Consider the following 17,194-nt stretch of genomic DNA (forward strand, 5'->3'; position numbering starts at 1 on the left):
CTAGCTGCGTCCCTCCCTCGGACGGAATGGTCGAAGAGCTTCCTCATCTCGGTCGTGAACCCCTGGTATGAAGCCATGCAGGGATCCTGTCGTTCCCAAACGGCTGAAGCCCACTCCAGCGCACGACCACGCAGCAACTCAATCACAAAGGCTATCCTAGCCTTGTCTGTGGCATAAGAGTAGGGCTGTAGATCGAACACTAGTCCACACTGCATAAGGAAGGAACGGCATCTTCCCAGCTCCCCCTCATATTTATCCGGCGTCGGAACCTTGGGCTCACGGATGGCCACAGCTTCAGAAGCGGCAGGCGAGATGGATGAAACCGGTAGTGGATCCTCCACCGGCCACTTGCGTTGGTTCTGGACCTCCGTCAGACCGGTAGAAAGGTTCCGAACTGACAACGCGATCTCCTGTAGTACCGTGCTATGATGACCCAACATCTTCTCCTGCTGGGTAATAGCATGGCGAACAGAGTCCAGGTCCGCTGGGTTCATTACTGGCCGGATCGTTCTGTCACGGTTTACTAAGCCAGAACCCAGAAGCAGACCAGGACAAGGTAAGTGGTGTCAAAAAGGTGAGTGTTTATTTACTGAACCAAGGGTGAAGGGAAATAATCCAGGGAACAGAGCGGCGGCGTGGAGGAGTTGTAGAGGGTCCAGTGGTTGATCCGATGATGGCTCGGCAGCCGCCGACCATCAGGCAGAGGTTGGGTAGAGGTTCCGGACGAGTGACTGTGGGGAGAACAAAAACGGAGGTAAGTACCAGGCAGGTCAACAGGGTGCAACAAAACAACAAAAACTAACTCTAGTACTGAGGCTGATGCGCCGGCAAAACATACTGTTCATGGCTAACGATCCGGCAGGAACTGGATGTTGGGCCAGACCCTAAGAAGGGTGATGATTAGGCCCAGGTGTGCCGATTGCTGATGGGAAGCAGGTGCGGAACAAGCGCGCTCCCCGGAGCGTTCCCGAACCCTCGGGAAACAGGAGCTACGACCAGAAACACTCGTCACCAGACAGGACCCGACTCAGACCGCCGGGATCGTTACATAAAGGGAAATATTTTTTTTTAAAGGATATGTATATATATGTATGTATATGTATTTATATGTATGTGTATGTATATATATGTATATATATATATATATATATATATATATATATATATATTTGCGAGAGAAAAAAACATTGGGGATTGGAAGTGATGCAGACAATTACATTGATGGAAGTTACAATATATCTGCAATATTAAAGCTGATCTACCCCAGAAAAAAAAAATGCACAGACTTGGAATCATAAAAAGCATCCATCATGTTATGGATGGCTGTAGTCTCTGTCTCTGTAGTCTCTTATAAAGAAATATAAGCTATTCCGTGCAGAGAGAGGCATGGAGAGAAATGAAGGCAGTTTCAGTGTCTGAATTTTAATAGCAGCAGGTTACTCCTCCCTGCAGTGGCAGCTTTCAGAGAAGGCGATGATTCTGGATTTTTGCGCAGTCATACCTCGGGAGCAGTGCATTTCTCCAAGGGAACCAGCTGATCCTCTGCCTAGTGCTAACTCTCAGCTCCTCCTTGTCCCTTCTGAGAGGGCTCTGGAAAGGAGACAGGAAGCTCTGTAGTCTGTACACTCAATCATAAGTACTCACACGATTCGATTTTCAATTTGTTTGGCATTTATTGTCTTTCACATCTCTGATTAATTATGTAGTAAGCTATTATTAGAATATGAATCCATAAATATCTGCCCACATCCAACCCACTCCAGAGCCCCCTACACAGACCCAGAGGCTGTTTGTGTAGATGGAAAAATATTTGATATGGAAAAACAATATGTTTAAAATGTCCTAGACCTCAAGGGCCTAGGAGTCCATTTGGAATTGGGTCTGTCTGGCCAGCAGGATGTCTCCCTCCCTACCTCCAAACTGTTTACATCTGTCTACCAACACCCTGACCTGTCTGTTCTCCTCTCTGATTGGCTGCAGGAGCATGATATCGAGACTACCCATGGCGTGCTCCATGTGACCATGAGGGGCGTTCCCAAGGGTAACCGGCCAGTCATCCTCACCTACCATGACATCGGCCTCAACCGTGAGTGTGCACGATTAACCCTTATAGCATTATCTAAGACGCAGTGTGGTTCTAAACATGTAAAATAACTTCTATGAGTATTACTTGTAGGTTTATGCCATGGATCTGTGTTTTATGTATGATATGTACAGGTTTGTGCCATTATTGTGTATCTTATTTCTAGGTTTATTTTCTTCTTTATCTCTTATGGATGTGTTTGCATTGCTATCTTTTTGTTCCCCTCTCTGTGCAGATAAGTCATGCTTCAACACGCTGTTTAACTTTGAGGACATGCAGGAGATCACGCAGCACTTTGCTGTGGTCCATGTGGACGCCCCTGGACAGCAGGAGGCGGCACCACCCTTCCCCACCGGGTACCAGTACCCTACCATGGAAGAACTGTCTGAGATGCTGCCCTCGGTTATGACTCAGCTCAAGTGAGTGACATGGACATTGACCAGTTGACTCATTAGGTGGTGATGGATAGACTGGAATACCAGTAAGTTGGTGTTGCTGATGGTGTGATGTATTTCCTGATGTCCACAGGGTGAACAGTGTGATTGGGATTGGCGTGGGAGCAGGAGCCTACATCCTATCCCGGTTTGCAGTAAGTCTACCTAACACTGACAGCAGCTCTCTCATCTGTCCATTTTCATTTTCTAAATCTCCTGTCTCTCTCAGTCTGGTCTATTACAGAGGTTTTCTGTCAGTCTGAACATCAGTGCTTCACATCCAACCCACGCAGCAGCATTTCACCAGTCCTCTTGTCTATTATAAACCAATTCTGACGGGGGTGAATCACCTTGTTTTTCTCTCGATCTCTCACTGTCCCTCTCGTGTTCTTCCTCTTTGTGCACTCAATGCCTGGTTTATTTTAGCTCTGCTGAATTCTCTCTCTACAAGAGAGGAGAGCATGTAGAGAAGTTTTAGAGCGAGAGAGCACTGAAAGATGGAGATGGAGGAGGAGGAGGGGGGTGTGGGGGTGGAATTAGTCTGGAGGATTTAGGAATCACAGAGTTGGATGTTCCTCTGGGGGTCTGCTCTCATTCTGAATTAATGAGGAAAATTAGGGGTTGGAATGAAATGGAAACAAGTTAGATTGGTAACAGCTGTTTCTGCATTTGATTTAAACGTAGTTTCAGGTAACCAGCATCTCAGTAGCCTCTGTTGATACATCTGGCCTTTCTTGAAAATGACAAAAGCTTGTAGCATTCTGAATGCAGTTTTAATGCCAATCACCACATCTCCCGAAGATGTTCATCATCATCTTCATTCCTTTCTTACTATACAATTTATGAAGACTGGTATGCTCCTATACTACTTCACCTCATGTTGGGGACTGACATGTTGTTTCTCTCGCTTGCAGCTGAACAACCCTACTCTGGTAGAGGGCCTGGTTCTGATCAACGTGGATCCGTGTGCAGAGGGATGGATCGACTGGGCTGCCTCCAAGGTCAGTCAGTAGTCCTCTAACCAATTACCCATCTTTGAATGCAAAGCCATAGATCCTTGTGATATCCTAGAAGACTGTCCCTTTAGCTCTGCGTTATTTCTAGACCTTGTCCTGTTTTGTATCAACAGCTCTCTGGGTGGACCAGTAACATTGTGGACACAGTGATGGCTCACCACTTCAGCACTGTGAGTATGATGGGTTGGCATTTGCCCACCTTTGACTAGGAGTTCCATTCACCTTTGATAACCTGGTTTGAAAGTGAACATTTGCATCGTTTTATAAGATGATATCATGATACCATCCACACACATTCTGATGCCTTGTGTGTTCCCGCAGGATGAGCTGACAGACAACCAGGAGCTGGTCCAGACCTACCGCCTTCACATCGCCCAGGACATCAACCAGGACAACCTGGCCCTCTTCTGTGCCTCCTACAACGGGTACGCTGGGCAGGAGTGGAGAGGGGGCAGGGATTCACTCCTGCCCACCATAGTCGTTGGCTTTACTACTGGTTGGATGAATGTGGCTTTAAACTTGTATTTTTTCTATTTTTTCAATAACAGTCGTCGGGATCTGGAAATCGAGAGGCCAGTCTTCGGTCTTAATGAGGACACAGTGAACACACTGACGTGAGTTTGAACTGGTTTTACTGTGTTTTCGGCAGTATGCAGAGGCGTCATGCCCATAGGGGGCACGTGCCCCCTCAGATTTGTCCTGTTTAAAATAATTATAATAATTATAATAATACAATAAATAAATACATCTCTGTAATACTACTAGCCACCTAGCAGCCTCAGATTTTTGGGGTGCATGGCACCACTGGCAGTATGCATTTGTATGCTCAAGTAGAACCTCCTCTCTTCCCCTCCAGGTGCCCTTCTCTGTTGGTGGTTGGAGACACATCTCCTGCAGTGGAGGCAGTGGTGAGTTAGGGTGGTTGTTGTTTAGCTTATGATTATAGATCATGCACTTCTACATGCTTGTATATATAGTAGGAGGATGGAACTAAATGTTGAATATCAGTTCCTTTATGTAATGAAGTTTTGTTCACTTACTCTCTTTAAACTTGTTTCAGGTGGAGTGCAATTCCAGGTTAAATCCAACCAAGACTACACTGTTTAAGGTGAGGTGAAGCATGTCATATCCTGTATGTGTTATGCATTTTCCTCCAGAATAATCAATATTTTATGCTAAGCTATTGCATCACGTGTAGCGACTCAGAAGTTCTCTCTCTTTCTCCCCCCTCTCTCTGTAGATGGCTGATTGTGGAGGCTTGCCTCAGGTTGTTCAGGTGAGGTTTGATGATCTGAAAGTTGTTATTATATGCTTATATCGTTTTTTAAATCATTGTCATACAAATCTAGATTTTTGATAACTAACTAACTCTCCTCCACAGCCTGGGAAACTGGCAGAGGCCTTCAAGTACTTTGTTCAGGGTATGGGTTACAGTAAGTACACAACTCTCTTACTTTTCTTTGTAAATGTGTGATCTCAATAACCACTCCTTTCTAGCATACAAACAATTATATATATATATATATATATATATATACAGTGGGGAAAAAAGTATTTAGTCAGCCACCAATTGTGCAAGTTCTCCCACTTAAAAAGATGAGAGAGGCCTGTAATTTTCATCATAGGTACACGTCAACTATGACAGACAAAATGAGAATTTTTTTTTCCAGAAAATCACATTGTAGGATTTTTAATGAATTTATTTGCAAATTATGGTGGAAAATAAGTAATTGGTCAATAACAAAAGTTTCTCAATACTTTGTTATATACCCTTTGTTGGCAATGACACAGGTCAAACATTTTCTGTAAGTCTTCACAAGGTTTTCACACACTGTTGCTGGTATTTTGGCCCATTCCTCCATGCAGATCTCCTCTAGAGCAGTGATGTTTTGGGGCTATCGCTGGGCAACACGGACTTTCAACTCCCTCCAAAGATTTTCTATGGGGTTGAGATCTGGAGACTGGCTAGGCCACTCCAGGACCTTGAAATGCTTCTTACGAAGCCACTCCTTCGTTGCCCGGGCGGTGTGTTTGGGATCATTATCATGCTGAAAGACCCAGCCACGTTTCATCTTCAATGCCCTTGCTGATGGAAGGAGGTTTTCACTCAAAATCTCACGATACATGGCCCCATTCATTCTTTCCTTTACACGGATCAGTCGTCCTGGTCCCTTTGCAGAAAAACAGCCCCAAAGCATGATGTTTCCACCCCCATGCTTCACAGTAGGTATTGTGTTCTTTGGATGCAACTCAGCATTCTTTGTCCTCCAAACACGACGAGTTGAGTTTTTACCAAAAAGTTCTATTTTGGTTTCATCTGACCATATGACATTCTCCCAATCCTCTTCTGGATCATCCAAATGCACTCTAGCAAACTTCAGACGGGCCTGGACATGTACTGGCTTAAGCAAGGGGACACGTCTGGCACTGCAGGATTTTAGTCCCTGGCGGCGTAGTGTGTTACTGATGGTAGGCTTTGTTACTTTGGTCCCAGCTCTCTGCAGGTCATTCACTAGGTCCCCCCGTGTGGTTCTGGGATTTTTTGCTCACCGTTCTTGTGATCATTTTGACCCCACAGGGTGAGATCTTGCGTGGAGCCCCAGATCGAGGGAGATTATCAGTGGTCTTGTATGTCTTCCATTTCCTAATAATTGCTCCCACAGTTGATTTCTTCAAACCAAGCTGCTTACCTATTGCAGATTCAGTCTTCCCAGCCTGGTGCAGGTCTACAATTTTGTTTCTGGTGTCCTTTGACAGCTCTTTGGTCTTGGCCATAGTGGAGTTTGGAGTGTGACTGTTTGAGGTTGTGGACAGGTGTCTTTTATACTGATAACAAGTTCAAACAGGTGCCATTAATACAGGTAACGAGTGGAGGACAGAGGAGCCTCTTAAAGAAGAAGTTACAGGTCTGTGAGAGCCAGAAATCTTGCTTGTTTGTAGGTGACCAAATACTTATTTTCCACCATAATTTGCAAATAAATTCATTAAAAATCCTACAATGTGAATTTCTGGATTTTTTTTCCTCAATTTGTCTGTCATAGTTGACGTGTACATATGATGAAAATTACAGGCCTCTCTCATCTTTTTAAGTGGGAGAACTTGCACAATTGGTGGCTGACTAAATACTTTTTTTCCCCACTGTATATATACACACTACCGTTCAAAAGTTTGGAGTCACTTAGAAATGTCCTTGTTTTCGAAAGAAAAGCATTTTTTTTTTGTCCATTAAAATATCAAATTGATCAGAAATACAGTGTAGACATTGTTAATGTTGTAAATGGCTATTGTAGCTGGAAACTGCTGATTTTTTTATGGAATATCTACATAGGCGTACAGAGGCCCATTATCAGCAACCATCAGTCCTGTGTTCCAATGGCACATTGTGTTTGCTAATCCAAGTTTATCATTTTAAAAGGCTAATTGATCATTAGAAAACCCTTTTGCAATTATGTTAGCACAGCTGAAAACTGTTGTGCTGATTAAAGAAGCAATAAAACTGGCCTCCTTGAGACTAGTTGAGTATCTGGTGCATCAGCAATTGTGGGTTCGATTACAGAATCAAAATGGCCAGAAACAAAGAACTTTCTTCTGAAACTCGTCAGTCTATTCTTGTTCTGAGAAATGAAGGCTATTCCATGCGAGAAATTGCCAAGAAACTGATGATCTCGTACAACGCTGTGTACTACTCCCTTCACAGAACAGCGCAAACTGGCTCTAACCAGAATAGAAAGAGGAGTGAGAAGCCCCGGTGCACAACTGAGCAAGAGGACAAATACATGAGTGTCTAGTTTGAGAAACAGACGCCTCACAGGTCCTCAACTGGCAGCTTCATTAAATAGTACCCGCAAAACACCAGTCTCAACGTCAACAGTGAAGAGGCGACTCCGGGATGCTGACCTTCTAGGCAGAGTTGCAAAGAAAAAGCCATATCTCAGACTGGCCAATTAAAAGAAAAGATTAAAGATGGGCAAAAGAACACAGACACTGGACAGAGGAAGATTGGGAAAAAGTGTTATGGACAGACAAATCGAAGTTTGAGGTGTTCGGATCACAAAGAAGAACATTTGTGAGACGCAGACCAAATGAAAAGATGCTGGAGGAGTGCTTGATGCCATCTGTCAAGCATGGTGGAGGCAATGTGATGGTCTGGGGGTGCTTTGGTGGTGGGAAAGTGGGAGATTTGTACAGGGTAAAAGGGATCTTGAAGAAGGAAGGCTATCACTCCATTTTGCAACGTCATGCCATACCCTGTGGACGGCGCTTGATTGGAGCTAATTTCCTCCTACAACAGGAAGAAGCAGTCAGCTGGTATTCTGTCTATAATGGAGTGGCCAGCACAGTCACCGGATCTCAACCCTATTGAGCTGTTGTGGGAGCAGCTTGACCGTATGGTACGTAAGAAGTGCCCATCAAGCCAATCCAACTTGTGGGAGGTGCTTCAGGAAGCATGGGGTGAAATCTCTTCAGATTACCTCAACAAATTGACAACTAGAATGCCAGAGGTCTGCAAGGCTGTAATTGCTGCAAATGGAGGATTCTTTGACGAAAGCAAAGTTTGAAGGACACAATTATTATTTCTATTAAAAATCTTGTCAATTATTATTTATATTAAAAACCTTGTCAATGACTACATTTCCTATGCATTTTCCTATGCATTTTGCTATATTTCCTATTCAAACTCATTTCATGTATGTTTTCATGGAAAACAAGGATATTTCTAAGTGACCCCAAACTTTTGAACGGTAGTGTATATATACAGCTCTGGAAAAAATTAAGAGACCACTGCAAAATTATCAGTTTCTCTGGTTTTACTATTTATAGGTATGTGTTTGGGTGAAATTAACATTTTTGTTTTATTCTATACACTACTGACAACATTTCTCCCAAATTCCAAATAAAAATATTGTCATTTAGAGCATTTATTTGCAGAAAATGACAACTGGTCAAAATAACAAAAAAAGATGCAGTGTTGTCAGACCTCGAATAATGCAAAGAAAATAAGTTCATGTTCATTTTTAAACAACACAATACTATTGTTTTAACTTAGGAAGAGTTCAGAAATCAATATTTGGTGGAATAACCCTGATTTTCAATCACAGCTTTCATGCATCTTGGCATGCTCTCCACCAGTCTTTCACATTGATGTTGGGTGACTTTATGCCACTCCTGGCGCAAAAATTCAAGCAGCTCGGCTTTGTTTGATGGCTTGTGACCATCCATCTTCCTCTTGATCACATTCCAGAAGTTTTCAATGGGGTTCAGGTCTTTGGAGATTGGGGTTCAGGTCTTGATCTGGTTGTCCTCCATCCACACCTTGATTGACCTGGCTGTGCGGTATGGCGCATTGTCCTGCTGGAAAAACCAATCCTCAGAGTTGGGGAACAATGTCAGTGCAAAAGGAAGCAGGTTTTCTTCCAGGACAACCTTGTACGTGGCTTGATTCATGCGTCCTTCACAAAGACAAATCTGCCCGATTCCAGCCTTGCTGAAGAACCCCCAGATTATCACCGATCCTCCACCAAATGTCACAGTGGGTGCGAGACACTGTGGCTTGTAGGCCTCTCCAGGTCTCCGTCTAACCATTAGACGACCAGGTGTTGGGCAAAGCTGAAAATTGGACTCATCACTGAAGATGACCTTACTCCAGTCCTCTACGGTCCAATCCTTATGGTCTTTTGCAAACCTCAGCCTGGCTCTTCTTTGCTTCTCATTGATGAAGGGCTTTTTTCTAGCTTTTCATGACTTCAGCCCTGCCCCTAGGAGCCTGTTTCGAACCGTCCTCGCAGTGCACTTCACCCCAGCTGCCGTTTGCCATTCTTTTTGTAGGTCACTTGATGGCATCCTATGGTTGTTGAGTGACATTCGAATGAGTTGGCGGTCATCCTGGTCAGTAAAGAGTTGTTTTCGCCCTCTGCCGGTCTGTAGCTTTGTTGTCCCCAATGTCTGCTGCTTGAACTTGTTCTTATGAACCGCCGCTATTGAAATTCTAAGGATGGAAGCAACCTGACACTCACTGTATCCCTCTGCCAGTAAAGCCAGAATTGAACCCTTCTTTTCCTCACTCAAAACTTTCCTTTTCAACTCTTTTGGCATGGTCAATTGTTATTTTTTGATTAATATGACTTTTGAGGTACTATTAGCACTATTTTTGCCATCCAACTGGTCCTATTGCAGGAGGATAGTGATGACCACAGCAGTGGTTTTTATACTTTTCCTTGTTAAATAAGATTTGGTTTAGGTGATCACCTAATCAGTACCTAATTCAGTAGAATGAGGTGTGCCTGTGTTGGAATTCAACAGACTGTCACGTACGTTAAGGAACGGGACGGACCAAGGTGCAGCGTGAACGGCGAACATGTTTATTTACTAATAAACACACGAAACAGTAACCAAAACAACAAACTTAACCGTGACGGTCCAAAGGCTAACACACAAGCCTAAACATGAACATAACAAAATCCCACAACGCAGGCAGGAAAACTGGCTGCCTAAGTATGATCCGCTGACCGGAGCTGGATCAGGCACCGGTGGAGCGGACTGCTCTGGCTCCGGCGTGGAGCCGCTGACCAGAGCTGGATCAGGCACCGGTGGAGCGGACTGCTCTGGCTCCGGAGTGGAGCCGCTGACCGGTGCCGGACCAGGCACCGGTGGAACGGGCACGGGCCGTGCCGGACTGGCGACGTGCACCCCTGGCTTGGTGCGAGCAGCAGGAACAGGCCGGGCCGGACTGTCGACGCGTACCACTGGCTTGGTGCGAGGAGCAGGGACAGACCGGACTGGCGACGCGCACCACTGGCTTGGTGCGAGGAGCAGGAACAAGCCGGGCCGGACTGGCGACGCGCACCACTGGCTTGGTGCGAGGAGCAGGGACAGGCCGGGCCGGACTGGCGACGCGCACCACCGGCTTGGTGCGAGGAGCAGGAACAGGCCGGGCCGGACTGGCGACGCGCACCACCGGCTTGGTGCGAGGAGCAGGAACAGGCCAGGCCGGACTGGGAACACGCACCACTGGCTTGGTGCGGGGAGCAGGTACGTGGCGTACCGGACTGGGAACACGCACCACTGGCTTGGTGCGGGGAGCAGGAACAGGCCGGGCCGGACTGGGAACACGCACCACTGGCTTGGTGCGGGGAACAGGTACGGGGCGTACCGGACTGGGAACACGCACCACTGGCTTGGTGCGGGGAGCAGGAACAGGCCGGGCCGGACTGGGAACACGCACCACTGGCTTGGTGCGGGGAGCAGGTACGGGGCGTACCGGACTGGGAACCGGCGCTGGAGGTCTATGACTGTCTCCGTCCTTTACACTCCGCGCCCCGTCCTCCTCCAGTGAGGACTCCTCCTTGAGCCCCCACGAGTGCAGTGGTCGGGGCTCCTCTCTGTCGCTCCCCACCACCCTTTTAGCCCCCCAAAACATTTTATTGGGGCTGTCTCTCCACCCTGATCCCTTTCAGGGCCTCCATCTTTCTTGACAGATCCTCTCTTATCTCCTGCCAAGTCCATCCTCTCTGCTCCTCCTCGGCACACTGCTTGGTCCAGGTCTGGTGGGATTTTCTGTTACGTACGTTAAGGAACGGGACGGACCAAGGTGCAGCGTGAACGGCGAACATGTTTATTTACTAATAAACACACAAAACAGTAACCAAAACAAGGCTGACACACAAGCCGAAACATGAACATAACAAAATCCCACAACGCAGGCAGGAAAACTGGCTGCCTAAGTATGATCCCCAATCAGAGACAACGAGCGACAGCTGCCTCTGATTGGGAATCACACCCGGCCAAACATAGAAATACAAAACCTAGAATATATTCACACCCTGACCAAACTAGCTAGAGTTCTATAGGCCAGGGCGTGACACAGACACTGGAATGGAATGGCTGTCATACATGTAGAGATGCTGATTTAAGAAAAATGTGCAGTGGTCTCTTAATTTTTTCCAAAGCTGTATATATATAGTGACTCTGGCCACTTGTGGCTAGTAACTGGTTGCTACCTTGGAATTTTACTCAGAGTATTGATTATCCACTAACAAGCTGTTGTACGTGTTTGTGGTTAAGATCTGTGTTCTCGATGTATTTCCTGTTGACGTGAGCAAAATAACAACTGTTGCTCAATTAAGTATTGTTTTCATCACGGTTTCCCATGAGCCTTTGCCAGACACCCTCCTGGGTTTGGAGTGCAGCCAATAGTTTCTGAAAAGACCCTCAGTTTGTCACACTGGTCACGGAGAGGAGGCCGCCCCTCACGCCTCACAGCAAATGCCAATTCCTATTTCATCTTTGCAGTGTTGCATAGCCTCAGTTGTCAGTAGCTGAGAAATTGTGATTGTAGCATGAATGACTAGCACTGAAGACGTGCTGAACAGCAATTGACTTCCTGTTCAATTCTGCGTGGGAGAGACTCTCTCAACTTGCCTTGTGTACTTTTCTTTTCTACCCAAACTGTTTAAGATGCATCTCCTCCTGACACAAAGCAAAGCGCAGACTTAAACAGGCTTCTAGGTTTTCACCTCTCATTCACCAGCACAGTATTTCTATGGTACTAGGCTCTTCTGTTTCAACCCCAAGCCTGTGCTGCCTGCAGCCCCAGGTGTCACTGTGTGAGAGGAGAACTGTAGAGAAAAGTTAATGGCCAGGCAGCACAGTCACTCCCTGCAGAGGAAATGTCACCGCCAGATTAGAGTTGATTAAAGCCTCTTCTCATGCAGAGAAGGGTTGTGAATAGAAATAACAACTGAGCATGACGTCAAACACCTGGACACAGTTTCTCACAGTTGTGTAGCACAATAGATATCAAGAAGACATTTTTACATAACAGTATGAGTGAGACAGGATGCTGTTTATCTTTCATCATCATCTTAGTATTAGTATTGGCCAAAATTCTGCTTTGTCCCTTTGGGCTATCTCTGTCTCTCTCCGACCTACCCCAGATAAAATCAGACACAGGAAGAACACATCTATTTTCTTTCCTTTGTCTCTGTAGTATACAGCAGTTGTCTTTCCCTTAAAAATGATTTATATTCATTACCTGCACCTTCATGGACCTTATTCCCTTTCAATATGTTCTCATTTCTTCTTCTTTCAATCCTTTCCTCCCTCCATCAATGCTAACAGTTCCCTACGTTCTTCTCAGTCACCTGAGCAACGAATCAGGTACCAGGTTTTAAAGCAGTAGCAGTTTTAGACCAGTTGGCCTCATACCAGCCTCCATTCAGCCTAACACACATTAGATGAATGTCAAGGTATGCTCAGAAAGTCATGACATATTAGTATTTTCAGTCATCTGTATTGTTCAATTAACTGAAGAACTGTCTGCATACTTTGACATTTTGTTAGGTGGTTATGTTGCTCCTGTAAGCATCGATCTGCTTCTGACTGCCCTAAGTTTGATTTGTTTTTCCTATTGTTGCACAAGGTGCTAGTTTTGCTTAATTTTGCCTTCATTTATATATTTTTTCAGTGCTTTATGCTATTATTGTATTGCCTTTTTTGCAAGACATGCTTGTCAGCGTCTTTGGCTTGCATACTGTATTTATGTGTGTGGTGCTGAAGCTTTTTCTTTATTTTATTGGTGCCTTTATTTCCTCAGATTTGTCTGCATGGTGAATATCTGCAGTATTTGTATGATTTATTAATGTAATTCCCTAACAGAAGGGACACGTAATTATGCTTCCTGCATTGCATGAAGTGCTCTGCATTGTGACTGGAATGTTAACACTCCTGTGTTGTGTCGTAGTGCCCACGGCTGGAATGACTCGTCTGGCCCGATCCCGCACCACCTCCTCTACCAGCATCACCTCCATGGACAGCAGCCGCAGCCGCAACCTCAACAGCCTGCTGGAGGGAGCCAACACCACCGGGGGCCTGGACAACCAGCCTGGGCCCCAGACCATGGAGGTCTCCTGCTAAACCTCCCCATCGCTCCCTCACTCCACACCGGGTAGCAGCCCTCAGCGGTGCCCCTATCCTCCTCCAGTAACTTATGTCTCCCAGTTTCTCTCCTACCCTGCTTCTAAGCTACTCAATGCCAGGGGGTTCTGTGATGAATTGTGTGATTAATATGAGAATATATATACAAATGCATATTAAATATTATACTGTATACACGTCAAACTTCCAGTCACAAGCTGAGGGGACAAAATAAAGAATGAGTCAGATATACAGATATACCAGATATACAGATATACTGTATACTCAAAGGGTTGAGATGGTACGATCCCCCACCCAACTGTTTCCCATCATTTTATATGTGTGCATGTCTCTTGTGCAAGTGAATCTGGAGACTTATTCTTCTAGATTCAATCACTGTATGTCCCTCCACTTATTTTGTTTCTGATTATTACCCTTCACGTCTTTTATTTATTTGGTTCACCATGTGTCTGTGTGTAGAAAAAAAATTAAAATGTAGAGGACTGGTTCCTGCGTTACAGGAGGGGTTGAAGAGTCCCATCTCTCACATCCACTGTAGCCCAAACACACATTCCCTCCTCAGTCTTTCTCTATTCCTCTTATCTAGAACACATTTACACTAAATACCTACATTCATTGCACATATTTAGACCACTTTTTTAATTGATATTTTTTATGTTGTGAACTGTGAACACATGCCTCCTTTGATTGTGTGGCAAAGTGTAGATGTCTGTGTTATACTGTACTGTACCTTGCTGCACTGCTCTGTTCTGCCGAGTCATTCCATTCACACTGTAGAATGATCACCCAAGCTGGGTGCAAACATAAGATTCATGATTTTCAATACATTTCTCTGCATTGTGTTGTTTTCCCAGGTGTATGTGACAATAAAACATGTAAACAAATATATAGTGGCCCAAATGACAGTATGAATGCACTGTACTTTGGTTGGACTAGGACATTATACTTGCTTTTTAGGAATATGGAAAAGCGTAAAGAAAAGCAATAGGAAAGAACTGTGGGCCAATGTGATTGTGTAGATTCAATCACTTCTCCTTTCATCTGTGTGTTTTAAAAATGCTTTTTCTTTTGTAATTGATGTCATCTTTTTCCTTTTTCTATTTTACACTTTTGTATTTTTTTTTGTCTGTTGACTCATCTCTTGAGTAGACATACACAATGAATAACAACTTAAGCCTGTTATGATGTGGAAATGTGTTCAGTCTCTTCACTGAGGGCCCACTGGTGCTTCCCACTGTCTGCTGATTCAACTCATTTATACTACTGTACTACTAAATAAAGCTAGAAGATATAAAATGGCTCCTTTTCTTTGTTTCTATCTTCAAGTGTTTCCACGACAACACTCAATCTAATAGTAGCAAAGGGTTGAGAAAAATAATCTGCATTTCAGACTAAAATAGGTGACATACTTCTGTTTTGTCTTTGTAGAAGAATTAGAAGAATGTGGTCAATAGTTTCCAACCGCGGTTGACCTTCTTTCTCCTTCACTCTTACATCAATCGACCTCAAACTGCATGTAAACGGTGAGTGCAGGCTATTTTTAGCTTGCTCAAAAAATTAAGTAGAACGGTCAGCTATACCATAGCTCACATAAGATTCTCTAAAATGAACTCTTATTTCCATTTGCAAGAACCACTGAGTGTAAATATGTAGTACATTTAATTTCTGCATCTCACCACCAAAACATGTTCCATCTGAGTGCATCAGGTCTTAATCAGTTGGATTTAGGTCAAGACAAAATATATTCTGATCGTGAGTCAGATCCTCTTGTCCTATCTGATGTCCTTAGCCCATATGGAAACATCTATGGACACATAATACTTATATTTCTAAACACTTCTACAATCATGTGGATTCTACCCTTATTACGAATAACCTGAATGAATTGTCAATAATGATGAGTGAGAAAGTTAGAGGGTCAAAGATCATACCCCCAAGACATGCTAACCTCTCACCATTACATTGGAGGCTGGTGACTTGAAAAATTGAGGAGGATGGGAGACACACGGTATAGGCGCGGACCGAACGACAAAGCGCATTTGAAAAATCATCAAAGATAAATGATTTTAAACTAAATCGTTTCATAAAGACATTTATAGTAAAATATTATGAGGAATGGGAATGAGAGGGATACTAACAGTGTTGAGAAGGGCAGCAGTGATTGAATGAGGGTATGAGGCATGAGTAGAAGCGTTCAGAGGCTTGACTTCAGTGCAGGACAGGGTTGAGGTGCTCAGAGACTTCAGTGCAGAAAAAGGCTCATTGTGGATGGATGGAGTTGGAGAAGAGCCCAACTCCTCCACTGAGGGCAGGACATGATTTGACTGGGAAGACAAAAAACAATAACACAACACAGTTAGACAAAAGAGCTAGTCCAAGCTAGGAGTAAAATCACATTCATGTGTAATAATGTGATCGTGTTTGTGTATGTGATTGACTCTACATAGTAATGAGATAAAATGTGTAGGGTTATTCACAGTGCTTTGAGAGGAAACGTACAATGTGCCAGTGGATGAAAGGGCATATGGGACATGGGGAATAACAGACAGCAGAGGACCAGGGGATTCAGTTCTTCAGAGGGGCACAGACTGTTCAGTTCTTCAGAGGGCACAGGGCTGTTCACCCATTTTTATTTTATTTTATATATTATTTTTTTTATACTGGCCCCCCGTGGGAATCGAACCCACAACCCTGGCGTTGCAAACGCCATGCTCTACCAACTGAGCTACATCCCTGCCGGCCATTCCCTCCCCTACCCTGGACGACGCTGGGCCAATTGTGCGCCGCCCCATGGGTCTCCCAGTCGCGACCGGCTATGACAGAGCCTGGATTCGAACCAGGATCTCTAGTGGCACAGCTAGCACTGCGATGCAGTGCCTTAGACCACTGCACCACTCGGGAGTATTTTGACCATATCATCATTATTATGCATATTTCCCAACTCCAAGCTGTATAAACTGGAATGCTTATTGGATTTAAGCATATCAGGTGATGTGTATTTGTGTAATGGGGGAGGGTGTGGCCTAAGGAGATCAACACCCTATATCAAGGTGTGTATAATTATTAGGCAGATTTTTTCCTCAGGCAAAATGGGCCAAAAAAGAGATTTAACTGACTGTGAAAAGTCAAAAATTGTAAAAAGTATTTCAGAGGGATGCAGCACTCTTGAAATTGCTAAGATATTGGGGCGTGGTCACAGAACCATCAAACGTTTTGTTGCAAATAGTCAACAGGGTCGCAAGAACCGTGTTGAGAAAAAAATACACAAATTAACTGCCAAAGATTTGAGAAGAATCAAACGTGAAGCTACCAGGAACCCATTATCCTCCAGTGCTGTCATATTCCAGAACTGCAACCTACCTGGAGTGCCCAGAAGTACAAGGTGTTCAGAGACATGGCCAAGGTAAGGAAGGCTGAAACCCGACCACCACTGAACAAGACACATAAGTTGAAACGTCAAGACTGGGGCAAGAAATATCTGAAGATGAGATGAGAGTGACTCTTGACGGACCAGATGGATGGGCCCGTGGCTGGATCAGTAACGGGCACGGAGCTCCACTTCGACTCAGACACCAGCAAGGTGGAGGTGGGGTACTGGTATGGCCTGGTATTATTAAAGATGAGGTAGTTAGGACCTTTTCGGGTTGAAGATGGACTCAAACTCAACTCCCAAACCTACTGCCAGTTTTTAGAAGACACTTTCATCAAGCAGTGGTACAGGAAAAAGT

General features: G+C 44.6%; 1 protein-coding gene across 3 annotated transcripts in view; it reads left to right on the forward strand.

Moving 5' to 3' along the window:
- The window catches only part of LOC121574998 (protein NDRG3-like), a 55,879-nt gene extending 41,114 nt beyond the window's left edge, over positions 1-14,765 (forward strand). For 2 of the 3 annotated variants that reach the window (XM_041887748.2, XM_041887750.2), the window contains 13 exons: positions 1,981-2,086; positions 2,319-2,502; positions 2,612-2,672; positions 3,432-3,518; positions 3,647-3,703; positions 3,855-3,958; positions 4,082-4,147; positions 4,390-4,441; positions 4,594-4,641; positions 4,774-4,809; positions 4,915-4,966; positions 12,651-12,689; positions 13,273-14,765. In XM_041887748.2, the coding sequence (XP_041743682.1) occupies positions 1,981-2,086; positions 2,319-2,502; positions 2,612-2,672; positions 3,432-3,518; positions 3,647-3,703; positions 3,855-3,958; positions 4,082-4,147; positions 4,390-4,441; positions 4,594-4,641; positions 4,774-4,809; positions 4,915-4,966; positions 12,651-12,689; positions 13,273-13,445 (1,065 nt within the window). In that variant the 3' untranslated portion in view covers positions 13,446-14,765. The remainder of the gene's footprint in view (positions 1-1,980; positions 2,087-2,318; positions 2,503-2,611; positions 2,673-3,431; positions 3,519-3,646; positions 3,704-3,854; positions 3,959-4,081; positions 4,148-4,389; positions 4,442-4,593; positions 4,642-4,773; positions 4,810-4,914; positions 4,967-12,650; positions 12,690-13,272) is intronic. The other variant, XM_041887749.2, reaches the window with a different exon arrangement.
- The last annotated feature ends 2,429 nt before the right edge of the window (positions 14,766-17,194 follow it).

Source organism: Coregonus clupeaformis, chromosome 10 (genome assembly GCF_020615455.1).
Source record: "Coregonus clupeaformis isolate EN_2021a chromosome 10, ASM2061545v1, whole genome shotgun sequence".
Lineage (NCBI taxonomy): Eukaryota > Metazoa > Chordata > Actinopteri > Salmoniformes > Salmonidae > Coregonus > Coregonus clupeaformis.